At 57.8% G+C, this 17,763-nt stretch overlaps 2 protein-coding genes and 1 non-coding gene across 4 annotated transcripts in view; all 3 read left to right on the top strand.

Annotated features, from left to right (window-relative positions):
- EEIG1 (estrogen-induced osteoclastogenesis regulator 1) overlaps positions 1 to 10,095 on the top strand; it is a 37,762-nt gene extending 27,667 nt beyond the window's left edge. For both annotated transcript variants that reach the window (XM_047768522.1, XM_047768523.1), the window contains 8 exons: positions 305 to 421; positions 2,264 to 2,310; positions 2,432 to 2,589; positions 4,442 to 4,546; positions 4,660 to 4,855; positions 5,328 to 5,449; positions 5,544 to 5,613; positions 7,388 to 10,095. In XM_047768522.1, the coding sequence (XP_047624478.1) occupies positions 305 to 421; positions 2,264 to 2,310; positions 2,432 to 2,589; positions 4,442 to 4,546; positions 4,660 to 4,855; positions 5,328 to 5,449; positions 5,544 to 5,613; positions 7,388 to 7,433 (861 nt within the window). In that variant the 3' untranslated portion in view covers positions 7,434 to 10,095. The remainder of the gene's footprint in view (positions 1 to 304; positions 422 to 2,263; positions 2,311 to 2,431; positions 2,590 to 4,441; positions 4,547 to 4,659; positions 4,856 to 5,327; positions 5,450 to 5,543; positions 5,614 to 7,387) is intronic.
- TRNAE-UUC (transfer RNA glutamic acid (anticodon UUC)) lies at positions 524 to 595 on the top strand. The gene has a single exon. It is a non-coding gene; the product is annotated as a tRNA-Glu (tRNA).
- Positions 10,096 to 13,956: 3,861 nt separating the features above from the next.
- Positions 13,957 to 17,489, top strand: DPM2 (dolichyl-phosphate mannosyltransferase subunit 2, regulatory). Its single transcript, XM_047768521.1, has 4 exons — positions 13,957 to 14,272; positions 14,566 to 14,655; positions 15,916 to 16,018; positions 16,799 to 17,489. Exons 1-4 carry the CDS (start codon positions 14,270 to 14,272, stop codon positions 16,855 to 16,857), a joined length of 255 nt encoding a protein of 84 aa, XP_047624477.1. The 5' UTR covers positions 13,957 to 14,269; the 3' UTR covers positions 16,858 to 17,489.
- The last annotated feature ends 274 nt before the right edge of the window (positions 17,490 to 17,763 follow it).

Raw genomic sequence — 17,763 nt, 5'->3', positions numbered from 1 at the left:
CGTCTGTGTCACAGACAACAATGTCCTTTCATCTCGGGCGCTGCCCCAGTGCACGCTGGGATGCAGCACAAAGGGTGCTTTGTGCAGCTCAGGGATGTGAGCCCCTGGCTTTGCCACGTTGGAGCCACCAACCGGGGCCTCTGTCCTGGGGTGCCGGTTATGCAACAGTCATTCTGGGCTGTGGGGCGGGCCCAGGGGCTCTGCCTCCCCTCCCGCTCGCCACCTTGTCATGCTAACCCTTGGGCTGCCAGCCTGGCCACCCACATACCTCTAAGCCTCTCACACCCTCCGCTGTCCCTCCCAGCTGGGCTTTGCTGACTTGAACTTGGCCGAGTTTGCAGGCTCGGGCTCCACCGTGCGCTGCTGCCTGCTGGAGGGGTATGACACGAAGAACACCCGACAGGACAACTCCATCCTCAAGGTACCGGGCCCTGCGGCCACCAGGAGGCGGGGAGGAGGGGGGCAAATGCGCTCTTTGTCAGAGGCCCCTGGAGGGTTGTTAAGAATACAGGTTCTCAGGAGTTTCCTGGTGGTCTAGTGGTTAGGACTCGGTGCTTTCACCGCTGTGGCCCAGGTTCAATCCCTGGTCTGGGAACTGAGATCCCACATCAAGCCACTGCACTGCCGAGGCCAAAAAAAAAAAAAGAAAAGAAAAGAAAAAAAAGAGGGAGAGAGAGAGAATCCATGTTCTCACTCAGTCCCTGAGAGACACTGAGAAGATGTGGGCCCTGAGGTCAGAAAACCCCATCAGAGGCCTGACTCCGCCACTGTCCTCAGCTTCCCCATCCATCTTGAGGGTCGGGGCTGGCCTCCAAGGCTTTGGTGAGCACTTTCTGCGAGATCAGCATCGCCACGTGCCCACCACCCCTTATCCCGTGGTGCCTGACAGCAGCCCCGTGGGGGTGGTGTCTCTTATGGCCTCAGCTTGGCACAGGAGGGGGTGAGGCCCAGAGGTTAGCTCTTCCACCTGGGGTCACAAGCAGAGCTGCCCTTGCAGCCCAGCTCCTAACCCTGCCCCACACGACCGAGGCCGCCTGAGCTCCCAGAGCATCAGTGAGCAGACGGGCCTGGCGTCCCTGGCCCTGGGCAGACCCAGGCGGCTGCTCAGTGGGCCCAGGCAGGTGAAAGCTTCCACCCTCCCCCCAGGGAGCTGCCTCTTTGGCCTCTTGGGATGGATATGTGGGCGTCCGCTGCCAGCACCCTTCTCTTGCTTGTCGCCACACCATCTGCCCGGCTGGGAAGGTCAGTCTTGTCCTAAGCACACCTCTGTGAGCTGACCCAGCTGGGGCATCGTGTGTGCAGCAGAGCCAGGCAGGACAGGGTGGGCATGGGGCCTCCTGGTGGACCTTTTGCAGAAGAAACCGGAGGCCCCTGAAAAGGTCCAGGCTGGTTGTTGTGAGAGCCAAGGCCTTTCGGCCTCACGCCGGTGGCCCTGTGCACCCTCAGGCCAGATCAAAGGGACCCTGGGGGCAGGTAGCTTTGGGTTCAAGGCCAGCTCCCTGCACAGTCAGGTCTCTCGAGGTGTCTCAGTTCCCTCCTCTGCAGCCTGGGCCCATCACGCACTTTGTAGGTTGTTATTGTGGCCCAGTGAAATAATCCGTCAAAAAAAGCCTCAGCCCAGTGGTCACCTTCTTTGTCGGACATGTGCCCGGGCTCTGCGCACCTCTTCTTCACCCCATCATCCCATGCCTGTCACTCTCTCCCACCCCGGAGTGGGGGACCCACACCTTGCCTTGTTTGGACCACTGCCAAAATCTTTGCCCACGCAGGTGTTGCGTTACCAGTGGCTTCTTGCTTTACTTTATCCAGCAAACTTTCCCAAGCCCCTGCCTCCACCACGTCGGTCTTGATGAGACGCTCCCCAGCGGGTGGGCATTGAGAGCCTCCCTCCCACCCGCCTGGCCGCTCCGAGGGCCTGAGGGGCGCTGAGGATGAAGTGTCTGCAGCCCCACCCTTGAGGGCCCCACGGTCCAGCCCTAGTTGTGAAATGACAGAAGCTAACCATCCGCTCCTGAGTCCCTCTGTGCCAGACACCCAGTGGCCTCTCCACTAGCCCCCTGGAGAAGGGGTCAGGATTAGTCTTGTCCTCTGCATGAGGAAACGGGCTCAGCGAGGTCCGGTGGCCTTGCCTGGGCCAGCAAGGGACAGAGACAGGATCAGAGTCCAAGCCCATCTGAAGCCAGAGCCGGGAGGTGCAAGGAGGACGGGCGCCAGGGCTGGGTGGGTGCAGGAGGCGTGGCTGATGTCTCCGGCTCTTGCCCAGGTCACCATTGGCATGTTCCTGCTCTCTGGAGATCCCTGCTTCAAGACGTGAGTGCTGGTGCAGGCTGCTGGGGCGGGGGCGGGGGCCCTTCCCTCCCCTAGGCTCTTGGGTTCCCCCTTCTGACCCTGAAATGGGGCACCCCAGTGACACCCATCTGTCTTCCCTAAGGCCACCGTCCACTGCCAAGTCCATCTCCATCCCAGGCCAAGATTCCTCCCTGCAGCTGACATGCAAGGGTGGTGGGACAGGCAGCAGCGGCAGCAGCAGCACCAACTCCCTGACAGGGTCCCGGCCCTCCAAGGCCCGGCCCACCATCCTCAGTTCAGGTACTCTTCCCCTCCTGCCCGCCCCCCCCCCATGCCCAAGGCTTTTATCTTCCCATGTCCCCAGGTCCCAAGGGGGACACTTAGAAGAGAAGGCTAGTGGGGTGGCATTCGCCCACCCATTCTTACGTTAAGCAGACGTCTGAGCCCCTCCTGTGAGCCGGGCACTGTGTGTGGCCCCAGGATCACAGCAGCACCCTGGACTGAGGACTGATACAGGCCCCTGGCCTCATGGCTCTACTGGTCTAGCAGGAGCGACAGGGGTCAGTGAGAGAATAAGTCAAATGCATTCCCGCCTACAGCTGTGAGAGAGACACAGAAGGTGTCCGCCTGGGAAGGGCCAGGGCACGCCCCCTTGGAGGGGTGGCATTTGAGCTGAATCTGGGGTGTGGGGGGTGGTGTTCCTGGCAAAAGCACCTGCTGGGACTCTCGCTCTGCTACTTGCTCTGTGACCATGACCAGTTGTCTTGCTCTCCAGGTCTCAGCTTCCTCCTCTGCAAAATGGGACCAGCGGTAGTGACCACGTCCCAGATGGCTCTGGGGCTGCACTAAGCAAACATCTGTGCCTTGCCTGGCACATACAGTGTCCTCTGTATTTCCCAGCACATGTTTCCACTAAATTATCATTATTACTAATGTTATGGAAAACGCACATGAGCCTCTAGCCCCAGAGGAATCAGCGTAGCAATTGAAGGGGGCGGTGCTACCAGGAGAGGAGGCTGCAGCCTGCACTGCCTCCGTGGGTGCAGGGAGGGCAGAGCTGGGAGCTGACTGCCCCCAAGCTGATCAGTAAGCAAGGCTGCAGCACGGTGGGCCTCATTTATGCCAGAGCTGTTAGGGCATAGGACCTCGGGCCTTGTCCTCTGGGTGATTCTGCCTCTGGGGGCCTGGGAGCAGTGAGGGACACTGACCCCAAGGCCAGCTTTCCTGCATTCCCCTTTCTCCTGCAGATGCGGCTAGGTGGGGCCCAGAGCAGAAAGCTGGGCTTCCTGCCTGCCTCAGCCTGGGGGCTGCACGCAGAGTGGGGGCTTCCCAGCTCTGTTGCTCTCCCCAGCTTCAGGGTGGGGATCCCCAGAGGACAGATCTGGGATCAGGCCACCCAGCAATACGGCGCCTTTTGTGTAAAGCAGAAGGGGTGCCTCTCCTGCGATGGTGGGATCTTCTGCCTCTTTCTCCCCCAGCCGCCTGGCAGCTCCCTGGATGCAGAGACCCCCGATGGGGTGCCCCACACCTCCTGCTGCTCGTGCCTGCAAGCATGTTTCGTGTCGAAGTTGGGCGTGTGGGTGACTTGGGAGAGCGCTGTCGGCTGCTCCCCTCCACCTTTATTTGCTCCACTCAAGCGACTCTGACCCAAGCATCTAAGCCTCAGGGCCTTTGCTCATGCTGCTCCCTCTGTCTGGAAGACCCTTTCCCTGAGGCCTTATTTGGCCTGCTCCCTCCCAGGATCCCCAAGGCCTGGCATTCAAGCCACCTGCTCAGAGGAGCCTCCCCTGATCCCCAGGTGTCAGCCCCCCACCTGCCTGCTCTGCCTCTGCACCCTGGCGCCAGTGGTGGCCACCTGTGGGCCGTTTTTGTTCAGCATTCTTCCTTCCCACCACGAGTGCCCGGGACGCCCCGTGTCCCATTGCGGGCACCCAGTGGAGGGCCTGCCTGGAGAACATCCTGTAACGGATGTTTGGGGCCCGAAGGAAGGAACCTGGGTTTGGAGGATGACCTTGGCTTAGGGCAGGTTGCTGCCGCCCGAAGCCCGGCTTTTCGGTCTCCTAAATGCAAATACACCGTGGGCTCCCACCCCCGCCCCACTCTGAGAGGCCAAGGGTGGCACACGGTGACCCTGCGCCTCCCCGGCTTCCAGGGGTGCCAGAGGAGCCGGACCAGAACCTCTCCAGCCCCGAGGAGGTGTTCCACTCCGGCCACTCCCGCAACTCCAGCTACGCCAGCCAGCAGTCCAAGATCTCCGGTGAGTGCCCGCCGCCACCCCCCCGCCCCCCCCCCCCCCGCCCTCGGCCTCCCGCCTCCCCCCCGACCCCCCCCCCCCGCCCCCGTAATGACCTCCCCGCGGCCTCCCGCCAGGCTACAGCACGGAGCACTCGCGCTCCTCCAGCCTCTCGGACCTGACGCACCGCCGCAACACGTCCACCAGCAGCAGCGCCTCGGGCGGCCTAAGCATGGCCGTGGAGGGCCCCGAGGGCGGCGAGCGCGAGCACCGGCCTCCCGAGAAGCCGCCGCGGCCCCCCCGGCCCCCGCACCTGTCTGACCGCTCCTTTCGGTAAGGCTTTTGCTAAGGCCGGGCACCTGCTTAGGCGTGTGGGGGCTCCTGGCGCGCAGACTCCTCCGCTGGCTTCCCGAACGAACCTTGGCTTCTTCACCTGAGACACGGGGGCAAGGGGCCCCCCCAGGGGGCTGGGTGGGGGCTCGCCACCCGCTCCTGCACCCGAGGGCCCGGCGCGCATGCTCCGTGGTTGCTGTGTGTGGTTTAGGGCACGTTAGGTCCCCGCCTGCCTCCGCGCTGTAGCCTTTCAGAAGCTGGTGCTTAACCCCTGGGGCCTCCGTGTCTTTCTCTCTAAAACCAGGTCATGGCAGCACCGGCGCGTAGGGAGGGCGTGAGGGTTAAAAACCAACCTGAACCGGCTCTCACGTGCGTGTGCTTAGAGCATCCTGAGGGCGGCAGGGGCTCGGGCCTGTGGCCCGCGGGTCTGTTACTGCCCTGACTGTTGTGACAATGCCCCGCCCCACCCCAGGAGGAAGAAGGACTCGGTGGAGAGCCACCCGACCTGGGTGCATGACACCCGGATCGATGCTGACGACATCGTGGAGAAGATCGTGCAGAGCCAAGACTTCACTGATGGCAGCAATGCTGAGGGTGAGCTGGCAGCCGGCAGCTGGCGGGGGGTGCCCAGGGACTCCCTGGCCCTGGGCGCCCCCCTCAGCCTCCACCCTCTCCTTGGTCCCCACAGACAGCAACCTCCGGCTGTTCGTGAGCCGCGATGGCTCCACTACCCTGAGTGGCATCCAGCTGGCCAACAGGTAGGGGTGAAGGTTCTGGGCAGGTTACAGGTGTGGCTCAGACACCATGGTGAGAGCATATGGTCTCAGCAGCCCGCTGCCCTAGCTTCGAATGCCAGCTCTCGTCAGTGTGGCCTTGGACCAGTCACTTCTGCCTGAGCCTCTGTTCCCCTGTCAAATGTCACAGCACCTTACCTGGAACACTGGGACAAACACCCCAGGGTGGGTTCTGAGGGTTCCGAGGAACCTTGGAAAATGACTAGACTAGCACCATGCTTCGCACGTGGCCGGGCCCTCATACATCTTTCTTTTTTTTTTTTTTTTTTTTGTCTTTTTGCCATTTTTGGGGCCATTCTCATGGCATATGGAGGTTCCCAGGCTAGGGGTTGAATCGGAGCTGTAGCTGCCAGCCTACGCCAGAGCCATAGCAACGCAGGATCCAAGCCGTGTCTGCGACCCACCCAACAGCTCACGGCAACGCCAGATCATTAACCCACTGAGCAAGGGCAGGGATCGAACCCACAACCTCATGGTTCCTGGACGACTTGTCTGTTTATTGAACAGACATTGGTTGGGCACCTTGACACCACGTCCTGAGCTGGGTGCCGTGGTTCCGGCAGTGAGCCAAGCAGATTTCTGCCTGCATGGTGTTCAGAGACGGAGGGCTGATAGGATCAAGCTTTGGCTTGAGCTCGGCAGTTTATAGGGTGCCCTCTCACAGTCGTGCGTTTACAGCTTACTTCCTGTGTGCCTGGCTCACGGAGTGAGTGGAGGAGCTTCCCACCTGCGGGGCTATGCTGGAGCCTTTTCCTCTGCTTCCTGTGGGCGGGGTGGGAAAGTGCCCATTTAAACACCTAGGGCCTGGAGTTCCACTGTGGCTTAGCGGTAATGGACCCAACTAGTATCCATGAAGATGCAGGTTCTATCCCTGGCCCCAGTGAGTTGGGGATCCGGCGCTGCCATGAACTGTGGCATAGGTCGCAGATGTGGCTCAGATCCTGCGTTGCTGTGCCTATAGCATAGGCTGGTGGCTAGAGTTCCAACTCCACCCCTAGCCTGGAAACTTCCTTATGCCACAGGTGTGGCCCTAAAAAGACCAAAAGAAAAAAAAAAAAAATCTAGGGCCACCCAGGGTCCCCAGACCTGCCCTCTGGTGTTGTTTTGCTGACCCCTGTTGGCTAAGGCTGAAATTGCAACTGCTTTCTTTCCACAGCCTCTTGGGCTGCCCTGGGTGGGACCGGCCAAAAAAAAAAAAACCAGGGCACTTCCTGGGGTTTTGTGACACCCTTCTCTAGCCCCTTCTAAGGGTGAGGAAGCAGATTCAGGAGGGGAGAACCCAGTCTATTTGGCAGCAAGGTCATTGCCGAGCTGTATGCCGGCCCCTGAATGTCCACAGCCCCAGGGTGGGCCTGGCTTCACTGGAGAGAAGATCCAGTCTCCCCAGGCCGCTGCCGCACTTTAGCAAGACTCGTAATCCTCCTGAGCCTCAAGTTCTCCGTCTGTCAAGCGGGACTGGCTGCAGACCTTCCCTCCAGAGTTGCCGCAAAGTTGGGTGTAGGACACCCCAGCATACAAATTGCTGGTGCCCAGTGGGGCTTGGGCCTGGTCTGTGCCAGCTCTGTGACACCATGTACTTAATACCTCTGTTGCCCTGGGCAAGTGACTCGACTTCTCTGAGCCTCAGTTTCCCTCTCTGAAGAACAGGGCTGGTTAACAGCATCTGCTTGGGGAGTACCTCCAAGGGTCTGGCCCAGACACCACTGAGGAGGCCAAGCTGACTGGTATCTCCCTGCAGGGTCTCTTCTGGGGTCTACGAGCCAGTCGTGATTGAAAGCCATTGAGGAGCTGGTGTCCAGACTGGAGAAGGGCCCTGCCTTCGACGGGTGTCCAGACCCGACCCACGTCATTCCACAAGGGGCCTTCCCCTTCAGGTCACCATCCGTGCTGCATCTCATCTGTGCCTCCTCCGTGCTCTCCAGCCCCAAAGCATCATTCCGTTGTCCTCTCACCCATGATGGGACCCTCCTGGCCCCCCAGGGCCCTGGGCACCACTGTGAATATTCTCCCCTGAACCACTAGAGGGCAGGACACATGGGCCCGGGAAGCAGGTGGGCCAGATAAACACGGCGGTTGCGGCAGGGATGGCCCCGCTGGGACCCACCTGGCCCCTCGGCGAGGACATGTGGCAGCACCCTTGCAAGCAAGGATGCTTGTGCCCAAGGGGCCTCTTGTCCTATGTCCCTGCTCACTCCAGGAGCGCCGGCTCAGCCATGCCCTGGCAGGGCCTTGCTCCATTGCCCCCTTGTGTTTGGAGGGGCCAGTCCACATCCAGAATCCTGCCACCATGGCCCTCTGACTGCTTAGTGCTTCAGCTGTCCCTTCCCTTGTGTCCCAGGAGACCTGCTGGCAGCTTCCTCCTGGGAACCAAGACCTCAAACCCCACCCACACTCCAGATTGAGACCCCACCTCGCCCTGCAACGAATGTTCTCCTGCTGCCCCGGCAGCCTGCACTTTGCACACGCTTGTCTCCAGCACAGCCCCCAGCCCCTCGCCTGCCTTCCTCTGAGCCCTTCCCAAAGATTCCTGGGTGCTGCCTGCTGTGCAGTCAGTGGCCCAGTTCTAGCAGCCCGGCTGGCACGTGGCACTGCCTGCCCCCTCTCTGGTTAGCTCCAGCTCAGCCCTGAGCCCCATGCTGAGAAATGTCTGAGTGTGGTCGGTGGGTCCCCTCTGCCCGGGGCTGGGTCCTGAGCAGCTGGCTTCTGGTAGGAAGCCGGGCAAGGTGCCTCCCCAACCCTTGGAGGTCAGCAGCCTGGCTGGGCTGGGCTGGGCAGGCCAAGTGCCCCTTCTCTCCCCTCAGGGTCAGCTGGCCCAGGCAGGGGCTATGCTGGAGAGGCAGGTGGGCTGTGACTGGACTGGCTGGGAGCTGGCTTCCTGGCCAGGAGAGCCTCAGCCATCCTCTGAAAGCATCCCCTCTCTGGGCAAGGGAGAGGTGGGGTCCTCCCACCAAATCCTCTACTCTCGGCCCCGCCCCCCACCTCATCCTCGTTCATTTGCTTGAAGGTGGGTTCCGGCTGCCAGCCAGTTCCCGGACAGACTCCCCTGCCACTCTTCAACCTCACTTATTTTGCGTAAACCCAGCAGGCTGGCGTTTACTTAGCCCAATACTTTTTCCCTTTTCTTTCCTCTTTTTTTTTTTTCCCTTCCTTCCATTCTTTTCTTTTTTTTAGAGTTCACTGTTTGGTATTTTCTCCTCCCCCAGGCGAGGGAGTGGTTCTGTTCTCTCCCTACCCACTGGCTGGGTCCCAGCAGGGCTGGGGAGCTGGGTGGGGTGCCGGTGGGGGTGGAGGGACCCTCCCCAGGCTGGGAGGGGTCCTTGCCCTTCTGCCCCACTGGCAAGAATTAGAGTCTCGGTCTTGGAACCTCCTGGCATTGGGACCAGAGCATGTCTAGGATTTTTGTTGTCGTTTTTAATTACCTAACGCTTTTAGAAAGTGAATGTTAGAAGGTGCCTCCTGAGATAGGACGGAGCATTTGCTCTGGCTGGAGAAGGCTCTGGTCAGCTCGGCCAGTCCCTTCCTGCCCCACAGACACCTGGCACTTTACAAGAGGGTTGGCCGCACCAGTTGCAGTGAGCCCCTGAAGATGGGGACCGCTGCCTTCCCTTCTGTGCCTGTATGACCTCAACCCCGTGGGGAGATGCATTCAGGGTGTATTTGAGGTCTGATTCAAAGTTCTGGGGCATTGGGCATGAGAGAGCTGGCTTCGATGCTGTTGGGGAGAATTCCCCAAACCAGGCAGCCCAGCTACACGGTAGCTGAGGTCTGAACAGTCATCCCAGAAGGAGACAGAGCCTGCCACATCCTCCCACGCCAGGCCCTGGGCCGGGGTAATTGGACTAACAGAATTTGGCCACAACCAAATTGATGCTGGCGGAGCCGGAGGCCTGGCGCCCCGGCCTCATCCCCACGTGGGAGTCCTTTCTTCGGCCCTCTGGTCCCCTCGAGCTCAGTGAATCCCCACTCGTGCCCACAGCTTCGGACTTAAAATCCTATATAGAGAGAGAGATAGAAAGAATATATTAGAGATATTTTTGGAAAGGAATTGGTCTATGCAATGCTAGTTTGGAATCTTCTTGAAAGCCAGTTTAACGTTTTTACTAGGAGAGTTAAAGAAAAGACATAAAGATCTACAATATTTTTAGGGTTCCCCCCCCCGGTCACCCTACAAACAGCACATGGCATGACCTGCCAGGATGGAGAATGACCATGGTTTCCTCTCCTCAGAGGGGTGAGCGGGGAAGTGGGGGGAGGGGAGGGTTTTTTGGGTTTTTTTTTAATGCCCCTCTTAACAGAATGTTGCCACCCCGACCCCGACTTAGTGGGCTGTGTTTGTATCTCTGTCCCAACTCCTGTTGTAGAAAATAACATTGTAAGGGGGAAATCAGCCTAGTGTCAGTGTCTTGGTTTGGGGGGAAAATTAAATGTTGCAGTTTTTGTTTGTTATGGCGTGTTGGTTTGTATTTGTTTTACTGTGTTGAAGTCGGGGGTCACCGATGGCATCAAAAGGAAGCCAGAGGTAGGGAGTTTCCTTGGTGGCACAGCAGTTTAAGGATCCAGCTTTGTCACTGCTGCGGCTTGGGTTGCAGCTATGGTGCAGGTTCAGTCCCTGGCCTGGGAACTTCTAAATGCCATGGCCAAAAAATTTGAAAAATAAAAATAGGGAGTTCTCGTTGTGGTGCAGTAGAAATGAATCCGACTAGCATCCATGAGGATGCGGGTTCGATCCCTGACCTTGCTCAGTGGGTTTGCGGATCCAGCGTTGCTGTGTGCTGTGGTGTAGGTCTCAGACTCAGCTCGGATCCTGTGTTCCTGGGGCTGTGGTATAGGCCGGCAGCTATAGCTTCCATCTGACCCCTAGCCTGGAAACTTCCATTTGCCGCGGGTGCAGCACTAAAAAAGCAAAAAAAAATAATAATAATAATGAAAACTTTAAAAAAAAAGAAACAGGGAGTTCCCGTCATGGCTCACTGGTTAACAAATCCAACTAAGAACCATGAGGTTTTGGGTTCGATCCCTGGCCTTGCTCAGTGGGTTAAGGATCCAGCATTGCCGTGAGCTGTGGTGTAGGTCACAGACAGCCTGGATCCCGCGTTGCTGTGGCTCTGGTGTAGGCCAGCGACTATAGCTCTGATTAGACCCCTAGCCTGGGAACCTCCATATGCCGCGGGTGCAGCCCTAAAAGATGCAAAAAGACAAAAAAAAATAAAATAAAAAGAAACAGCCAGATGTATAAGGTGACATTCTAGGGGTGGGGAAGATGTAGGTGGCCAGGGTTCTCCACGTCCTGGCTGCAGGCAGAGTCATTACCACTGTTACTACTCCAGGGAGAAAACTGAGGCCCAGAAGGGCAGTTTCTTGCCCGTCTCACACCTAGTAGGTGGCAGGTCTCATCTCATAGATGAGACCAAGTTCTAACCTCCCCAGGGTCGGGTGGCTTCTGACAAGCATACCTGAGGACAAATAACTCTGCCTCAGATTGCTCAGCTGCAAATGCAGTCATGGATCAAATGAGGAAGTGGGCATACTACCCTCCACGGGGATCCTGGCCAGTGACGGGTGCCAAGCACCTCCCAGCACTGTCTCCAGGCCTGGACCACCGCTCACTCCCTGCCCCCGACTCCAGTTACAGAGGTGCTTCCACAGCCAAGCTCCGGGAAAGACAAGTCACCCTGGGCCACTTCTGCTCAGAAGGGGCAGGAAGCCTCAGGACTTTGGACAAGCTGGAAAGATCCAGACCACCAGGCCTCATTCCTGCAGCAGCGCTGCGTTATCCCCAGCCCTTCTCAGCACCAGAGCCCACTCCTGGCCCTTGTGAACCCTGGAGGCTGATTCTCTGTCCCTTCCTCTGTTCTTTGCACTCCGGGGAGGGAAAGCTGGCTCCTGGCTGAGCTCAGATTCTCCTGAGACCAAGAGGGAAGGAATTGGGCTGTAGGCCCCAAAAGATTGCTCCGTTGGAACAGTAATGCTAAGTGAAAATTCAGTGTACCAAATGGTAGGGGGAGAAGGTGCCTCTCAGCCTTGAGATGGGCTCAGACCCAAGGAGAGAGATGCTGCCCGCTGGAGCAGGCCATGCCAGGCTCAGACCTGATCTCCCCAAGTGAAGACAGCACACACGACCCCTCCAGAGGCCTGGCGTCCCTAGACACTGGGCTCTGCAGCATTCCAGAAGTCGCCAAATCTTCAGGCTGCTTGGCTATGGGAAGCTCTTAACTTGTGCCAAGTCCTCATTCTGGGTCCTGGAGATACAGCAGGGAACACAGACCCCATTCTCAGGGAGCTCATAGTCATTTAGGCTGGATCCACAAAAGTAAATCAGCTAATTAAAATGCAGTTGGGAGTTCCCGTCGTGGTGCAGTGGTTAACGAATCCGACTAGGAACCATGAGGTTGCGGGTTCGGTCCCTGGCCTTGCTCAGTGGGTTAAGGATCCGGCATTGCCGTGAGCTGTGGATCCCGCTTTGCTGTGGCTCTGGCGTAGGCCGGTGGCTACAGCTCCGATTGGACCCCTAGCCTGGGAACCTCCATATGCTGTGAAAGCGGCCCAAGTAATGGCAAAAAGACAAAAAAAAAAAAATTAAAAAATAAAAATAAAATGCATTGACAAGTATCCTCCTGGCGACACACTTGGGGCTGTGGAGCACAGACGGAACCGCTGCCCCGCAGTGAGGGCTTCCCGGGAAGTGTGGGATTCCAGTGGACCTGATGGGTGAAAAGCAGCCTCTAGCCATGGGAAAACAGTGTTCCAGGCCTCGAGCTGAAGACCTGGTGGATGATCTGGCCTCCAGGCCTAGGGAGGGGCCTGCACACCGGTCAGAAGGCCTGTCTGGGCTGTGGCACACACGGGACCCGAGAGGCAGAGGGGAGGGAGGATCCCCACCCCGGCCTCATTCCTGCAGTGAAGAGCGGCTCGCCAGAGAAGCTTGGCAACGGTAAAGGGGTGCCCTCACAGCCAATCAAAACCATCTCCATCCCAGCAGCTCAAGCTAGACCCTCCTCCTCCCACTCCAGGCTGGTGAATCTTTTTTTCTTTTTTTTTTTTTTTGCAAGCAAGCAAAGTCTTTATTACAGGAAAGCAAACAGCTCCCAGGACAGCTGGGAGGGGCAAGAAGAGCCCCACTCTCTTTTGGGGTTTTTATCCCTTAAAGATGGAGGGGTAACCAACGTGAGGTCCAGAAAGCTGTGGTTTTCTCCCATTGGCCTTGCCCAGTTACCTACATCAGTCCTTGTCCAATAGGGGTCTTAGGGGTGGAAATGTCCCGTAAGTCCCATGGTGTCTTTGCCCTCCTCTTCCCGTAGCCTGAGTCACGGGGGCTTAGAGATTAATGTCCATCTGGGCCTAGGTCCACTCCCTGTAGGAAACAAGGCCTGTGGGGATGTTACTCCCTGGAGCCCTTAAGCCGCAAATGTTAATCAGTAGACATATCAAAGAATGCATCGAAGCCCATGCTCCTAACACTGACTACCTGAGTGAGTATTCTGCCTCAGTGCCCCCCCCCTCCCCCAGAGTTGGCGACTTTAACTTTGGAGGCGGGGGGACAACGACCGACTGCTCTGACTGCTTCCTGCTGACAAGGGGTGTCCTTAGGGAAAGCGGTTAGGTCTCCACTCATGGCATGGTCGGTTGAGTGGGCTTCAATACATTACCTTGGGTACCCTTTCTATCACTATTTGTAGGTTGATAGCTTTTAATCAGGACATAACAAAGCAAGACCTACAATTAATTATCTAGGGTCCAAATAAAAGGCTCAAGATCACAATGATGACTATGGTGAGCAAATATTTCCATCAGGAGGAGGAGGAGGTCAACCAGTTCCAGAGGGCAGCTCTAAAAGCTGGAGCTGGATCAGACATCTCACGAATCGGCTGCCGGAGATCTCGCAGGGAATCAGACACATTCTGCGAATAATCAGGAATATAGACACAACATTCAGATTTTATGACAGCACAGGTACCTCCTTGAGCTGCACTGAGTATGTCTAAGGCCATTCGGTTTTGCAGCTCTACTTTTCTTAACTTGTTTTTGTTCCATATTTAGGGTAGGAATAGCTTCTGCAGTATCATTAAGAGATTGTGGAGTAAAATTAGTTAAGGCTTCCACCCTCAGCATTATCCGGTGAACGTTTTTCTGCACCCTACCCTCAACAGACGAGTTGGGGCCACCGCACCAGGAAGTAGCGCCCTCGGGTTCTGGAGTCGGCTGCACCCTCTACTCGGATTGTGATCTTCAAGTGCTTGCCTCTTTCTGAGCCTCATTTTCCCCGTCTCAAATATGGGACTTTCGACACCCCACCCCATCCCACCCTGGCCTTGGGACTCGGATAGAGATGGGGTTTTTTTCTGGGTCGAGTTCGACCCGACTGAGACCATAAATGCAGCCTATCTGGGTTCCCCACTGGGTCCCATTTCCCAGGGTGATTCGGAAACACGGCCCACAATACTCTTGAAAACTACATTTCCCGAAATGCAAAGGGGAGGCGGTGCCTGCCTCTCTTGGGCGACGTAGTCCTGGGACTGCCTAAGGACTACGACTCCCGACGGGCCCCGCGGCCCAAGGCCAGGAGGGCCCGGATGCGGAACCGGATGTGGCTTACGGCTCCGGTTCCTGGAGCGCTGGGGAAATGGTGAGCTTGGGGCTGGGAGTCCTGGGAATGAGGGCGTCTGGATGTGGGGTCCTAGGTCTACTCAGAAGCTGAGGCTTGAGCTCTCGGGAGCCGGGATCACTCTCCCGCCGGCCCATCGTACGGGTGGTAGGTCTTTAGCCTGCACTCTGTCTCAAGCCAGGAAATGGAAACCTAGTCAGCCACGTCGGATACGCCTGCTGAGTGAATGGGCGTAATCAGGCGGCAACTCCCCCCTCCGTTAGTGCACCTAAATGGAGGGTCACTTCCTCAGTTGAGCTTTCCCTTTTCTCCAGGCCACAGGGACAGACCAGGTGGTGGGACTCGGCCTCGTCGCCGTTAGCCTGATCATCTTCACGTACTACACCGCCTGGGTGATTCTGTTGGTATGTGTGCTTCCTCGTCCGCTCTCACCTCCTATCCCTAGATCTTGAAGCCAACTCCTAACATTTAAGCACGTGACAAGCCTACCTGCCCATGTAATGAAAGCGTCAGAACAGCAGTAGGAGGACGACACTAGCGGTGTCCCCATTGTATAGATGAGGAAGCCGAGGCTCAAGGAGAAGGTTCAGACCTAAGGTAGAATCCTGAAGCACTACACTGTAAGGTCCTGTGCCTTTAATGGGAGTTCTAGTCCTTCTGGTTATCCTGCGGGCTCCTGGGCGTGACAAGTGCCAATGGGTTTTGTGAGGGTCTTTGGGATTTCCCCCGCCCAGTGGGAAAATATGTTAAAATGTGCAGTGTGTTTGGGCAGCAAATTTTTTTTTTTTTTTTTTTTGGCCTTTCCTAGGGCCGCTCCTGTGGCATGTGGAGGTTCCCAGGCTAGGGATCAAATCGGAGGTGTAGCTGCCGGCCTACACCAGAGCCATAGCAACGTGGGATCTGAGCGGCATCTGCAACCTACACCACAGCTCACGGCAACGCCGGATCCTTAACCCACTGAGCAAGGCCAGGGACCGAACCCGCAACCTCATGGTTCCTAGTCGGATTCGTTTCCACTGAGCCACGACGGGAACTCTGGGAAGCAAAATCTTGCAGCACTTGATGTTCTTTGGGAGAAAAATCTTAGTAAGAAGACCTTGTGGAGTTCCTGTCGTGGCGCAGTGGAAACAAATCCGACTAGGAACCATGAGGTTGCGGGTTCGGTTCCTGGCCTTGCTCAGTGGGTTAAGGATCTGGCGTTGCCGTGAGCTGTGGTGTAGGTTGCAGACGCCGCTCAGATCCCACATTGCTGTGGCTGTGATGTAGGCTGGTAGCTGTAGCTCCGATGCCACCACTAGCCTGGGGACCTCCCTATGCCGAGGGTGCAGCCCTAAAAAGCAAAACAAAAACAAAAACAAAAGATCTTGGAGCCCAGATGGGGATTCCTCATGTACCCTTTGCTCCTGCTAAGCTGTGGGGGACTTAAGCCAGGTCCCCAGCAGCAGCTTAGAGCAGGCACCAGGGAAGTACCTAGTACACCACTTGTAGAAAAATGAAGGAAGGGAACCAACCAAAGCACCCAAGATGCCATCATCTTAAAGAAAAGCAAATGCAGCCCCAGCGCTTTGACGGGGTCAGCCCCTGAGACAGAGGAGGTGGCATGTTTGGGCTTGGGGCGCTCAGCAGAGCCAGGCATGCTCACCGGAGCTCTGCCCTTGTGCCAGCCATTCATTGACAGTCAGCATGTCATCCACAAGTATTTCCTGCCCCGGGCCTATGCTGTTGCTATCCCGCTGGCCGCCGGCCTCCTGCTGCTCCTGTTTGTGGGTAAGTTCTCCCAACCCTGGGCGGGGTGTCTGAGGGACCCCATGACCCTCTCCTACACCTGAACATGCGGCTGTACTTTGGCCCCCGCTGTACACCTGCTGGAGGCTCCTTGCCCTCAGTTCACCCCCTGGGGTTTCCGTGTTCATCCCTCAGGGCTGCATTCTTCTCAATCCTCAGGCTCACTGGACTCTAATGGGGTGTCTCCTTGTTTCCTGCTCCTTCCACCACCACCACCACCATCACCCCTCACCCCCTTGTCACTCTGGCCTCTGATTCCTGCACCCCTCCGACTCCCAGGGTCTAGTGTGTGGGCTTCCTAAGGCCAGAGACTGTATCTTCATCATTACTGTGTCCTCAGTGCCCAGCACATGCTGTGGCACTGAGTTGGTGCTCAAAAAAGTCATTTGAGTGAGTCAGCAATCAGGTGTCTGGATGATGGGGTAGGTGGATGGTAGGTGCTGAGTGGGCAGCTGGGGAGGTAGGTGGCCAGATGGTTGACTAGCTGAGTCGATGGATGGTTGGGTGGATCTTATTCCCTGTGTCGGAAACACAAATCCAGCAGGTGGCCTGTGGTCAGCCCTCGGCTGATGTTTGTTGAATGAATATAGGTGGGGGTGTGGCTTAGCGAGCCACTCGGGAGATGATCGGGGGAACCTGGAGGGTGGCTGGGTCAGTACTTGGCCCCGCCTGCGGGTCCCTCTGTCATGCTCTGTCCTGCTCCGGCCTCCCAGCAGCCCTGAGCCAGGACCTTAACTGGCCTTTCTGGCCCGTGTGTTCCAGGAGTGTTCATCACCTCCGTGATGCTGAAGAGCCAGAAGGTGACCAAAAAGGCTCAGTGAGGGCCCAACCGAGATAAGGCTGCGGCCCTTTCTGTTTCTTCGCCAGGGCAGACCCAGGCGGGGGGCTCACAGGACCCATCCAGGCCCTGAGGCCCCCCTCAAGCCCAGCTGCCCTGAAGGCTCCCCCCCCGGCCTGAGGGGGATGGAGCTGTTCAGGACTGGCCCCCCCAACTGCCCGGAGCCCGTCCCCTCCTCCCACTTCCAGAAGCCAGGAGGGAGGAGTCCCTGGAAGTCTCCCTCTCACCCCCTTCTGGCTCAGTGCCCGAAAGATGCAGCTCATCGCCCCTTTCCCCCACCACCTTCGGACTCCCCGGCACTTTTCCCTGCGGGTCTACACTCTTGGCTCACTTCCCCACCTGTCACATGCTGGTGTTGGACTTGGCAGGTTCTGGGCCATCACAGGACCTCTCCCCACCAACCCTGCTCCTCCCCAAAGGCCGCTTTCCCAGGGCTGACATAGGCCCAGGCCCTGCAAGGATTTCTGGACCTGGAAAGCTTGGGGGGAGGCCTGACAGGCTGCGGGCACATTAGGGTGGCCACGGCAGGGCCCCCCATTGACTGCTTCTTGTGGAGGCCCAGCCCCGTCTGTAGTGGGGGTGGAGGGGGGGGTACAACAATAAACGTTGACGGTGTGTTTGTCTCAGTGCCATCCTGACCGGGGGAGCTGGGCGGCTCAGGGGCTGGAGCGGGGGCTGGGAGCTGGCTTCTGCCTTGGTCTCAGGTCAGGAGACCCTGGTTTGTGCAATGAGGGTGCCTCAGGGGCCTCCTGGGGTCGTACCTGGGTCTGGCCTGATGCTGCTCCCGGGGAGTCCGTGGGGCATGGCAGTCTGCCAGACGCCACATCAGCCTCTCCCCTGCCTCGTCTGTGCCAGCTCGGCCAGCATGGCCTGGTATTTTAAGGACCCT

The sequence above is a fragment of the Phacochoerus africanus genome, chromosome 2 (genome assembly GCF_016906955.1).
Source record: "Phacochoerus africanus isolate WHEZ1 chromosome 2, ROS_Pafr_v1, whole genome shotgun sequence".
NCBI classification, from domain to species: Eukaryota; Metazoa; Chordata; class Mammalia; order Artiodactyla; family Suidae; genus Phacochoerus; species Phacochoerus africanus.
The sequence above is the reverse complement of the archived record's forward strand: the minus strand, read 5'-3'. Positions and strand labels throughout refer to the sequence as shown.

What these genes read in the sequence shown, in the direction of transcription:
- DPM2 (XM_047768521.1), top strand. An exon ending in CCGCCTGGGTGATTCTGTTG is followed by an intron (nt 14,656 to 15,915) that starts GTATGTGTGCTT and finishes CCCTTGTGCCAG; the next exon opens with CCATTCATTGACAGTCAGCA. An exon ending in CCTGCTGCTCCTGTTTGTGG is followed by an intron (nt 16,019 to 16,798) that starts GTAAGTTCTCCC and finishes CGTGTGTTCCAG; the next exon opens with GAGTGTTCATCACCTCCGTG.